Raw genomic sequence first — 14,955 nt, forward strand, 5'->3', positions numbered from 1 at the left:
ATAGACAGGGAGTCATAGCCTAATTCCTGAAGGGCAGATAGACAGGGAGACAGATAGACAGGAAGTCACAGCCTAATTCCTGGAGGGCAGATAGACAGGGAGACAGATAGACAGGGAGACAGATAGACAGGGAGACAGAGACAGGGAGACAGACAGGGAGACAGACAGAGATAGAGAGGGAGACAGAAAGACAGGGAGACAAATAGACAGGGAGACAGATATACAGGGAGAAAAAGAGGGACATTCTGTTCAATCTTGTTCTCAGAACATTGTGCTTGTCTGCAGACCTGGAGCCCCTGTGTTACTCGCTGCTTGACTGTATCTGTCTGACATCTCTCCTACATTCAAATAAATACTAGAACTAAGAGGGGACAGAGAGAGGGAAAGAGAGACAGCAGTGATAGTTATATGGAATTGACTACTCCTTTCAGGACTGTGATTGGTACAACATACACAGAAGGCAGTAACCATCTCTATAGCACTGCAACTGTTACCTTCCTCTGCCACTGCTCCTTCTCTCTCTGGTACTGCAGCAGCAGCTGCTCCTTCTCTCTCTGGTACTGCAGCAGCAGCTCCCGACTCTTCTCCCTGTCAATCACCAGCTCTAACCCCGCCTCCCTCTTTAGCTCCTCTTCCTGCTCCTTCAGACGCACGGCATTCTGGGTCCTCTGCTCCTCCAGAGCCGCCTGTAGCTGGGGATGTGGACATATAAGACTTTACAACAAGCACCTGTACACACACACACACACACACACACACACACACACACACACACACACACACACACACACACACACACACACACACACACTGGAATGACACAAACATTATAGGCTGTATACTCAGCTTGGCGTGAAATAGCTGAGTGATGGACACCAAAGTAGAGAAAACAGTCCCTCTGCTCATCTCTTTCCTTCTCCACCCTCCTATTTTCCCCTAACCCCCTCTCTCTCCTTCTTTTACTCTGATTTGGCAGTTCTTTCAGTTGTTTTATTTGCAGAGGAGAAAATTGAGAGAGCTCGCGCTCAAAAAAAGATTGTCACAGAGTGCTGCATTGACTTGAGTGTTTTGACACAGATGGGCTGTGAAATATTGAATTCGTGGGGATATAAAAAAAACTATTGTTGTGGCTGTTATGGAAAAACAACAAGGGGGCTGGTGGCATGCAATGTATTTTTAGTCAGGCTTGGCCAAGGCCACCATATTTTTCAAAGCGCAGGAGAGATCAGAGACTGCGTGTCAGGGCACTGGGGTGGGGCGAGTGAGTGTGAGAGTGTGTGTACATAGTGAGTGTGTCTGTATGCAACTGCCTATGTACACACTTGCGTGTATGTACAGCACAGTATGTGTAGGAATGACAGACTGCTTACTTCTCTTTGAGTACAGGGGCATGGGTTGGGTGCGTGTGTGAGTGACTTTGCGTGACCACTTCCTTCTCTCTGGGTACATGTCCGTGTGAGGGACAGGGGAGGAGTGTGTGCGTTTGTGTGAGTAAGTGAGTGTGTGAAAATGTGTGCGAGAGAGAGAGAGAGAGAGAGACCACTTCCTTCTCTCTTGGTGAGCGTCTGTGTGAGGGGCAGGAAACTGGAGGGAGACCAGTGTAATTTTCTGGGAATCAGAAGACTTGGTAATTCTGCCGTGCTGAGGCTGAAACCTCACTAACCCTCCCTAACCCCCACCACCAGACTGGCGTAGGGGATAAGACCAATAAAACAAATACAACACACATTTCAGCCGTGGGGGTGTGTCGTGTCTTCACTGCACAGAGAGCTTGGTGTGAGAGTGACTGGACTGGTGGTCTGTCATCATGATAATATCACCACCTCCTCTGACTTGGATTAGAATGTTTTTCTGCATTTATTTAAAACATGGGACTTTGTATCTGCTGAGGCAATTCTGTGTTGCTGAAGGAAGGGAGGAAGACTAGGAGATGAAGTTATCCTAGACTATAGGAACCACAGTGTACCTTGAAGGGCAGCTCCTGTCTGTAGTCATCCTCCATCTTGGTCAAGGCTTTACGATGGGACTCCATCATCCTCTCACTGTCAACATCAATAAAACAGACATACCACGTTAATACGACATCGATACGACATCGGAACAAATCGATATGTCAATACAACGTCAATACAACATCAATGCGACGTCTATACAACGTCAATACAACATCGATACAAATCGATATGTCAATACAACGTCAATACAACATCAATACAACGTCAATACGTCAATACAACATCGATACAACATTAATACATCATCGATACAACATTAATACAACATTAATACATCAATACAACGTCAATACAACATTAATACATCATCAATACAATGTTAATACAACATTAATACATCAATACAACGTCAATCCGTCAATACAACATTAATACAACATCGATACAACGTTAATACAACATTAATACGTCGATACAACGTCAATACGTCAATACAACATTAATACAACATCGATACAACGTTAATACAACATTAATACGTCGATACAACGTTAATAGAACATTAATACGTTCATACAACGTGGATACAACATCGATACAACATTAATACAATGTTAATACAACATTAATACAACAATATCAAATCTCACATTGAAAACACACAGTGAGTCAACACAACATAACTCCCTGTCTACTAAACATGACATCACCACGAATTGATTATTACTGGTTGGAGAATCTAGAAGTATTAAACACTACACTTTCCTCAACAACATAACATAACTACTATACTGAACTAAATTATAAACGCAACATGTAAAGTGTTGGTCCCATGTTTCATGAGCTGAAATAAAAGAGGCCAGAAATGTTTCATATGGACAAAAAGCTTATTTCTTACACATTTCGTGAACAAATGTGTTTACATCCCTGTTAGTGAGCATTTCTCCTTTGTCAAGATAATCCATCCACCTGACAGGTGTGGCATATCAAGAAGCTGATTAAACAGCATGATCATTACACAGGTGCACCTTGTGTTTTAGAGAACTTGGCAGTACTTCCAACCCGCCTCACAACCACAGACCACGTGATACCACGCAAGGCCAGGCCCTAGATATCCGGCTTCTTCACCGGCAGGATCGTCTGAGACCAGCCACCCAGACAGCTGATGAAACTGTGGGTTTGCACAACCGAAGAATTTCTGCACAAACTGTCAAAAACCGTCTCAGTGAAACTCATCTGCGTGCTCGTCGTCCTCACAGAATGCCTCATGGTGGGGTTATGGTATGGGCAGGCATAAGCTACGGACAACAAACACAATTGCATTTTATCCACCACCATCACCTCATGTTTCAGCATGATAATACAAGGCCCCATGTCGCAAGGATCTGTACACAATTCCTTGAAGCTGAAAATGTCCCAGTTCTTCCATGGCCTGCATACTCACCAGACATGTCACCCATTGAGCATGTTTGTGATGCTCTGGATCTACGTGTATGTAACGGCTGTCGGGAGAGAGAGTAGACCAAGGCGCAGTGGAGTTAGTGTTCATCATGATTTTAATTAACGTAAGAACACTATACAAAACTGAACAGAAACACCACAGCAAAACAGTCCTGTTAGGAAATAATCTAACAGAAACAATTACCCACAAAACCCCAACGGAAAAACAGGCACTTATATGTGTGACTCCCAATCAGCAACAACCAACAACAGCTGTGCCTGATTGGAAGCCACACGGCCAAAATCAATGAAACAGACAACATAGAAAATGAACATAGAACGCCCACCCAATGTAACACCCTGGCCTAACCAAAATAAAGAACAAAAAACCCCTCTCTATGGCCAGGGCGTTACAGTGTACTACAGCGTGTTCCAGTTCCCACCAATATCCAGCAACTCCACACAGCCATTGAAGAGGAGTGGGACAACATTCCACAGGCTACAATCAACAGCCTGATCAACTCTATGTGAAGGAGATGTGCCGTGCTGCATGATGCATCGCGTGATGTATTGTTGTCTCTACCTTCTTGCCCTTTGTGCTGTTGTCTGTGCTCAATAATGTTTGTACCATGTTTTGTGATGCTGCCATGTTGTGCTGCTGCCATGTTGTGTTGCTACCATGTTGTTGTCATGTGTTGCTACCTTGCTGTGTTGTCATGTGTTGCTGCCTTGCTATGTTGTTGTCTTAGGTCTCTCTTTATGTAGTGTTGTGGTGTCTCTCTTTATGTAGTGTTGTGGTGTCTGTCTTTATGTAGTGTTGTGTTAGGTCTCTCTTTATGTAGTGTTATGGTGTCTCTCTTTATGTAGTGTCGTGGAGTCTCTCTTTATGTAGTGTTGTAGTGTCTCTCTTTATGTAGTGTCGTGGAGTCTCTCTTTATGTAGTGTTGTGGCGTCTCTCTTTATGTAGTGTTGTGGAGTCTCTCTTTATGTAGTGTCGTGGAGTCTCTCTTTATGTAGTGTTGTGGAGTCTCTCTTTATGTAGTGTTGTGGAGTCTCTCTTTATGTAGTGTTGTAGTGTCTCTCTTTATGTAGTGTTGTGGAGTCTCTCTTTATGTAGTGTTGTAGTGTCTCTCTTTATGTAGTGTTGTAGTGTCTCTTTATGTAGTGTTGTAGTGTCTCTCTTTATGTAGTGTTGTGGAGTCTCTCTTTATGTAGTGTTGTAGTGTCTCTCTTTATGTAGTGTTGTGGAGTCTCTCTTTATGTAGTGTTGTGTAGTCTCTCTTTATGTAGTGCTGTGGTGGTGTCTCTCTTTATGTAGTGTTGTGTAGTCTCTCTTTATGTAGTGCTGTGGTGGTGTCTCTCTTTATGTAGTGTTGTAGTGTCTCTCTTTATGTAGTGTTGTGGTGTCTCTCTTTATGTAGTGTCGTGGAGTCTCTCTTTATGTAGTGTTGTGGAGTCTCTCTTTATGTAGTGTTGTGGCGTCTCTCTTTATGTAGTGTTGTGGAGTCTCTCTTTATGTAGTGTTGTGGAGTCTCTCTTTATGTAGTGTTATGTTGTCTCTCTTTATGTAGTGTTGTGGAGTCTCTCTTTATGTAGTGTTATGTTGTCTCTCTTTATGTAGTGTTGTGGAGTCTCTCTTTGTGTAGTCTCTCTTTATGTAGTGTTGTGGAGTCTCTCTTTATGTAGTGTTGTGGAGTCTCTCTTTATGTAGTGTTGTAGTGTCTCTCTTTATGTAGTGTTGTGGAGTCTCTCTTTATGTAGTGTTGTGGTGTCTCTCTTTATGTAGTGTTGTAGTGTCTCTCTTTATGTAGTGTTGTGGAGTCTCTCTTTATGTAGTGTTGTGGAGTCTCTCTTTATGTAGTGTTGTGTAGTCTCTCTTTATGTAGTGTTGTGGAGTCTCTCTTTATGTAGTGTCGTGGAGTCTCTCTTTATGTAGTGTTGTAGTGTCTATCTTTATGTAGTGTTGTGGAGTCTCTCTTTATGTAGTGTTGTGGAGTCTCTATGTAGTGTTGTGGAGTCTCTCTTTATGTAGTGTTGTGGAGTCTCTATGTAGTGTTGTGGAGTCTCTCTTTATGTAGTGTTGTGGTGTCTCTCTTTATGTAGTGTTGTAGTGTCTCTCTTATTTAGTGTTGTAGCGTCTCTCTTTATGTAGTGTTGTAGTGTCTCTCTTTATGTAGTGTTGTGGTGTCTCTCTTTATGTAGTGTTGTGGAGTCTCTCTTTATGTAGTGTTGTGGAGTCTCTCTTTATGTAGTGTTGTGGAGTCTCTATGTAGTGTTGTGGAGTCTCTCTTTATGTAGTGTTGTGGTGTCTCTCTTTATGTAGTGTTGTGGTGTCTCTCTTTATGTAGTGTTGTGGTGTCTCTCTTTATGTAGTGTTGTAGTGTCTCTCTTTATGTAGTGTTGTGGTGTCTCTCTTTATGTAGTGTTGTAGTGTCTCTCTTTATGTAGTGTTGTAGCGTCTCTCTTTATGTAGTGTTGTAGTGTCTCTCTTTATGTAGTGTTGTGGAGTCTCTTTATGTAGTGTTGTGTTGTCTCTCTTTATGTAGTGTCGTGGAGTCTCTCTTTATGTAGTGTTGTGGTGTCTCTCTTTATGTAGTGTTGTGGTGTCTCTCTTTATGTAGTGTTGTGGTGTCTCTCTTTATGTAGTGTTGTAGTGTCTCTCTTTATGTAGTGTTGACTCTTTATGTAGTGTTGTGGTGTCTCTCTTTATGTAGTGTTGTAGTGTCTCTCTTTATGTAGTGTTGACTCTTTATGTAGTGTTGTGGAGTCTCTATGTAGTGTTGTGGAGTCTCTCTTTATGTAGTGTTGTGTAGTCTCTCTTTATGTAGTGTTGTGGAGTCTCTCTTTATGTAGTGTTGTGGTGTCTCTCTTTATGTAGTGTTGTAGTGTCTCTCTTTATGTAGTGTTGACTCTTTATGTAGTGTTGTGGAGTCTCTATGTAGTGTTGTGGAGTCTCTCTTTATGTAGTGTTGTGTAGTCTCTCTTTATGTAGTGTTGTGGTGTCTCTCTTTATGTAGTGTTGTAGTGTCTCTCTTTATGTAGTGTTGTGGAGTCTCTCTTTATGTAGTGTTGTGTAGTCTGTCTTTATGTAGTGTTGTGGTGTCTCTCTTGTCGTGATGTGTGTTTTGTCCTTTATTTTTATTAGATTTTTTATTTTAATCCTGGCCCCCATCCCCACAGGCATTCTGGTAGGCCGTCATTGTAAATAAAAAATGTTTCTTAACTGAGTGGCCTAGTTAAATAAAGGTTAAATAAAAAATAAATACAAAAATAAAAATAATAACTGGTTTTCTGATCCACACCCCTTTTTTAATAAGGTATCTGTGACAAACAGATGCATATATCTGTATTCCCAGTCATGTGAAATCCATAGATTAGTGCCTAATGAATTGATTTCAATTGACTGATTCCCTTATATGAACTGTAACTGTAAAATCTCTGAAATTGTAGCATGTTGCGTTTACATTTTTGTTCAGCGTAGATTAAACTGTCAAATAATATCAGACGTTTATATTCATGACTGGTTTGAGGTCATAGAGACAGACTGTCATCCATCTGGTAGGAACAACTAAAATGGTGGAATGTTTGCCCAAGGGGACAGGCACATTTCTGAAAAACAAAACCAAGCCATCACCATGGAGAAATCCGTCCAAATAGCACACAAACAACCCTCACAGCTAAACCAACACTATCATAAAGCTCTGAGGAGACAATTAGAGCTGTGTGCATGTGTGTGTGTCAGCGTGTGTATGTGCATGTGTGTGTGTGTTAAATGTGTGCCAGAATGCCAGAACAGGCAGGGCTAATCCCCAGTCTCCCAGGAAGGGTTCAGAGGTCACTGTGTCCTCCTCAGTATGGGTGACCCGACAATGGGAAACTGCTTTCTAATCCGCTCCAATCCACCAGGTTTTCCCTCCCAGCGTTCCTGAGATGCAGGGACCTAATGTTCAGAAAAGCAGGTGTGTGTGTGTGTGTGTGTGTGTGTGTGTGTGTGTGTGTGTGTGTGTGTGTGTGTGTGTGTGTGTGTGTGTGTGTGGACCTAGTACTCAGACAGCGAGCGAATCAGACATAAACAAACAAACGGAATCCTCCAGCTGTGACGCTGTTCCAATGTTTGCCTTTTACCTTGATATAGTAAAATCACAGTAATACACATTGAATACTATAATCACAGCAATAGATACTGGATACTAATCACAGTTATACCCGCTGGATACTCTAATCACAGTAATACCCGCTGGATACTATAATCACAGCAATACATACTGGATACTATAATCACAGTAATACATACTGGATACTATAATCACAGTAATACATATTGGATACTATAATCACAGTAATACATACTGGATACTATAATCACAGTAATACATACTGGATACTATAATCACAGTTATACATACTGGATACTATAATCACAGTTATACATACTGGATACTATAATCACAGTAATACATACTGGATACTATAATCACAGTAATACATACTGACACAATAATCACAGTAATACATACTGGATACTATAATCACAGTAATACATACTGAATACTATAATCACAGTAATACATACTTGATACTATAATCACAGTAATACATACTGGATACTATAATCACAGTAATACATACTGACACAATAATCACAGTAATACATACTAGATAGTATAACCACAGTAATACACGCTGGATACTATAATCACAGTAATACACACACTGGATACTATAATCACAGTAATACATACTGGATACTATAATCACAGTAATACACACTGGACACTATAATCACAGTAATACATATTGGATACTATAATCACAGTAATACATACTGGATACTATAATCACAGTAATACATACTGGACACAATAATCACAGTAATACATATTGGATACTATAATCACAGTAATACTCACACTGGATACTATAATCACAGTAATACATACTGGATACTATAATTACAGTAATACATACTGGATACTATAATCACAGTAATACACACACTGGATACTATAATCGCAGTAATACACACATTGGACACTATGATCACAGTAATACATACTGGATACTATAATCACAGTAATACATGCTGGATAGTATAATCACAGGAATACATACAGGATACTATAATCACAGTAATACTCACACTGGACACTATAATCACAGTAATACATACTGGATACTATAATCACAGTAATACATACACACTGGATACTATAGTCACAGTAATACATACTGACACAATAATCACAGTTATACCCGCTGGATACTCTAATCACAGTAATACCCGCTGGATACTATAATCACAGTAATACACACACTGGATACTATAATCACAGTAATACATACTGGATCATATAATTACAGTAACACATGCTGGATACTATAATCACAGTTATACTCACACTGGATAATTTAATCACTGTAATAAACACTGGATACTATAATCACAGTAATACACACACTGGATACCATAATCACAGTAATACATACTGGATACTATAATCACAGTTATACACACACTGGATACCATAATCACTGTAATACATACTGCATACTATAATCACAGTAATACATACTGAATACCATAATCACAGTAATACATACTGACACAATAATCACAGTAATACATACTGGATACTATAATCACAGTTATACCCGCTGGATACTCTAATCACAGTAATACCCGCTGGATACTATAATCACAGTAATACATACTGGATACTATAATCACAGTTATACCCGCTGGATACTCTAATCACAGTAATACCCGCTGGATACTATAATCACAGCAATACATACTGGATACTATAATTACAGTAATACATACTGGATACTATAATCACAGTAATACATACTGGATACTATAATCACAGTTATACATACTGGATACTATAATCACAGTTATACCCGCTGGATACTCTAATCACAGTAATACCCGCTGGATACTATAATCACAGTAATACACACACTGGATACTATAATCACAGTAATACATACTGGATACTATAATTACAGTAATACATGCTGGATACTATAATCACAGTTATACTCACACTGGATAATTTAATCACTGTAATACATACTGACACAATAATCACAGTAATACATACTGGATACTATAATCACAGTTATACACGCTGGATACTCTAATCACAGTAATACCCGCTGGATACTATAATCACAGTAATACACACACTGGATACTATAATCACAGTAATACATACTGGATACTATAATTACAGTAACACATGATGGATACTATAATCACAGTTATACTCACACTGGATAATTTAATCACTGTAATAAACACTGGATACTATAATCACAGTAATACACACACTGGATACCATAATCACAGTAATACATACTGGATACTATAATCACAGTTATACACACACTGGATACCATAATCACAGTAATACATACTGGATACTATAATCACAGTAATACATACTGAATACCATAATCACAGTAATACATACTGACACAATAATCACAGTAATACATACTGGATACTATAATCACAGTTATACCCGCTGGATACTCTAATCACAGTAATACCCGCTGGATACTATAATCACAGTAATACATACTGGATACTATAATCACAGTTATACCCGCTGGATACTCTAATCACAGTAATACCCGCTGGATACTATGATCACAGCAATACATACTGGATACTATAATTACAGTAATACATACTGGATACTATAATCACAGTAATACATACTGGATACTATAATTACAGTTATACATACTGGATACTATAATCACAGTTATACCCGCTGGATACTCTAATCACAGTAATACCCGCTGGATACTATAATCACAGTAATACACACACTGGATACTATAATCACAGTAATACATACTGGATACTATAATTACAGTAATACATGCTGGATACTATAATCACAGTTATACTCACACTGGATAATTTAATCACTGTAATAAACACTGGATACTATAATCACAGTAATACATACTGGATACTATAATCACAGTTATACCCGCTGGATACTCTAATCACAGTAATACCAGCTGGATACTATAATAACAGCAATACATACTGGATACTATAATCACAGTTATACATACAGGATACTATAATCACAGTTATACATACTGGATACTATAATCACAGTTATACATACTGGATACTATAATCACAGTAATACATACTGGATACTATAATCACAGTAATACATACTGACACAATAATCACAGTTATACATACTGGATACTATAATCACAGTTATACCCGCTGGATACTCTAATCACAGTAATACCCGCTGGATACTATAATCACAGTAATACACACACTGGATACTATAATCACAGTAATACATACTGGATACTATAATTACAGTAATACATGCTGGATACTATAATCACAGTTATACTCACACTGGATAATTTAAACACTGTAATAAACACTGGATACTATAATCACAGTAATACACACACTGGATACCATAATCACAGTAATACATATACTGGATACTATAATCACAGTTATACACACACTGGATACCATAATCACAGTAATACATACTGGATACTATAATCACAGTAATACATACTGAATACCATAATCACAGTAATACATACTGACACAATAATCACAGTAATACATACTGGATACTATAATCACAGTTATACCCGCTGGATACTCTAATCACAGTAATACCCGCTGGATACTATAATCACAGTAATACATACTGGGTACTATAATCACAGTAATACCCGCTGGATACTATAATCACAGCAATACATACTGATACTATAATCACAGTAATACATACTGGATACTATAATCACAGTAATACATACTGGATACTATAATCACAGTTATACATACTGGATACTATAATCACAGTAATACATACTGGATACTATAATCACAGTTATACATACTGGATAATATAATCACAGTAATACATACTGAATACTATAATCACAGTAATACATACTGACACAATAATCACAGTAATACATACTGGATACTATAATCACAGTAATACATACTGAATACTATAATCACAGTAATACATACTGGATACTATAATCACAGTAATACATACTGGATACTATAATCACAGTAATACATACTGGATACTATAATCACAGTAATACATACTGACACAATAATCACAGTAATACATACTGGATACTATAATCACAGTAATACCCGCTGGATACTATAAACACAGTAATACACACACTGGATACTATAATCACAGTAATACATACTGGATACTATAATCACAGTAATACACACTGGACACTATAATCACAGTAATACATATTGGATACTATAATCACAGTAACACATATTAGATACTATAATCACAGTAATACATACTGGATACTATAATCACAGTAATACATACTGACACAATAATCACAGTAATACATACTGGATACTATAATAACAGTTATACCCGCTGGATACTCTAATCACAGTAATACCCGATGGATACTATAATCACAGTAATACACACACTGGATACTATAATCACAGTAATACATACTGGATACTATAATTACAGTAATACATGCTGGATACTATAATCACAGTTATACTCACACTGGATAATTTTATCACTGTAATAAACACTGGATACTATAATCACAGGAATACACACACTGGATACTATAATCACAGTAATACATACTGGATACTATAATCACAGTAATACCCGCTGGATACTATAATCACAGTAATACATACGGGATACTATAATCACAGTAATACATACTGGATACTATAATAACAGTAATACATACTGGATACTATAATTACAGTAATACATACTGGATACTATAATCACAGTAATACATGCTGGATAGTATAATCACAGTAATACATACTGGATACTATAATCACAGTTATACACACACTGGATACCATAATCACAGTAATACATACTGGATACTATAATCACAGTAATACATACTGAATACCATAATCACAGTAATACATACTGACACAATAATCACAGTAATACATACTGGATACTATAATCACAGTTATACCCGCTGGATACTCTAATCACAGTAATACCCGCTGGATACTATAATCACAGTAATACATACTGGGTACTATAATCACAGTTATACCCGCTGGATACTCTAATCACAGTAATACCCGCTGAATACTATAATCACAGCAATACATACTGGATACTATAATCACAGTAATACATACTGGATACTATAATCACAGTAATACATACTGGATACTATAATCACAGTTATACATACTGGATACTATAATCACAGTTATACATACTGGATACTATAATCACAGTTATACATACTGGATAATATAATCACAGTAATACATACTGGATACTATAATCACAGTAATACATACTGAATACTATAATCACAGTAATACATACTGGATACTATAATCACAGTAATACATACTGGATACTATAATCACAGTAATACATACTGACACTATAATAACAGTAATACCCGCTGGATACTATAATCACAGTAATACACACACTGGATACTATAATCACAGTAATACATACTGGATACTATAATCACAGTAATACATACTGGATACTATAATCACAGTAATACACACTGGACACTATAATCACAGTAATACATATTGGATACTATAATCACAGTAACACATATTAGATACTATAATCACAGTAATACATACTGGATACTATAATCACAGTAATACATACTGACACAATAATCACAGTAATACATACTGGATACTATAATCACAGTTATACCCGCTGGATACTCTAATCACAGTAATACCCGATGGATACTATAATCACAGTAATACACACACTGGATACTATAATCACAGTAATACATACTGGATACTATAATTACAGTAATACATGCTGGATACTATAATCACAGTTATACTCACACTGGATAATTTAATCACTGTAATAAACACTGGATACTATAATCACAGGAATACACACACTGGATACTATAATCACAGTAATACATACTGGATACTATAATCACAGTAATACCCGCTGGATACTATAATCACAGTAATACATACTGGATACTATAATAACAGTAATACATACTGGATACTATAGTCACAGTAATACACACACTGGATACTATGATCACGGTAATACATACTGGATACTATAATCAAAGTAATACATGCTGGATACTATAATCACAGTAATACATACAGGATACTATAATCACAGTAATACACACTGGACACTATAATCACAGTAATACATATTGGATACTATAATCGCAGTAATACACACACTGGATACTATGATCACGGTAATACATACTGGGTACTATAATCAAAGTAATACATGCTGGATACTATAATCACAGTAATACATACAGGATACTATAATCACAGTAATACACACTGGACACTATAATCACAGTAATACATATTGGATACTATAATCACAGTAATACATATTAGATACTATAATCACAGTAATACATACTGGATACTATAATCACAGTAATACCCGCTGGATACTATAATCACAGTAATACATACGGGATACTATAATCACAGTAATACATACTGGATACTATAATAACAGTAATACATACTGGATACTATAGTCACAGTAATACACACACTGGATACTATGATCACGGTAATACATACTGGATACTATAATCAAAGTAATACATGCTGGATACTATAATCACAGTAATACATACAGGATACTATAATCACAGTAATACACACTGGACACTATAATCACAGTAATACATATTGGATACTATAATCGCAGTAATACACACACTGGATACTATGATCACGGTAATACATACTGGATACTATAATCAAAGTAATACATGCTGGATACTATAATCACAGTAATACATACAGGATACTATAATCACAGTAATACACACTGGACACTATAATCACAGTAATACATATTGGATACTATAATCACAGTAATACATATTAGATACTATAATCACAGTAATACATACTGGATACTATAATCACAGTAATACATACTGGACACAATAATCACAGTAATACATATTGGATACTATAATCACAGTAATACTCACACTGGATACTTTAATCACAGTAATACATACTGGATACTATAATTACAGTAATACATACTGGATACTATAATCACAGTAATACACACACAGGATACTATAATCGCAGTAATACACACACTGGACACTATGATCACAGTAATACATACTGGATACTATAATCACAGTAATACATGCTGGATACTATAATCACAGTAATACATACAGGATACTATAATCACAGTAATACTCACACTGGACACTATAATCACAGTAATACATACTGGATACTATAATCACAGTAATACATGCTGGATACTATAATCACAGTAATACTCACACTGGATAATTTAATGACTGTAATAAACACTGAATACTATAGTCACAGTTATACCCGCTGGAAACTATAATCACAGTAATACATACTGGATACTATACATACTGGATACTATAATAACAGTAATACATACTGGATACTATAATCGCAGTAATACATATTGGATACTATAAT

At 36.8% G+C, this 14,955-nt stretch overlaps 1 protein-coding gene across 1 annotated transcript in view; it reads right to left on the bottom strand.

The window, feature by feature from the left end:
- Positions 1-14,955, bottom strand: part of LOC106581442 (trichohyalin) — a 74,531-nt gene that overhangs the window by 19,856 nt on the left and 39,720 nt on the right. The window contains exons 3-4 of the mRNA XM_014163506.2: positions 1,967-2,042; positions 495-692 (exon numbers count right to left, since the gene is read on the bottom strand). Coding sequence (XP_014018981.2) covers positions 495-692; positions 1,967-2,042 — 274 coding nt within the window. The remainder of the gene's footprint in view (positions 1-494; positions 693-1,966; positions 2,043-14,955) is intronic.

Source organism: Salmo salar, chromosome ssa20 (assembly GCF_905237065.1).
Source record: "Salmo salar chromosome ssa20, Ssal_v3.1, whole genome shotgun sequence".
Lineage (NCBI taxonomy): Eukaryota > Metazoa > Chordata > Actinopteri > Salmoniformes > Salmonidae > Salmo > Salmo salar.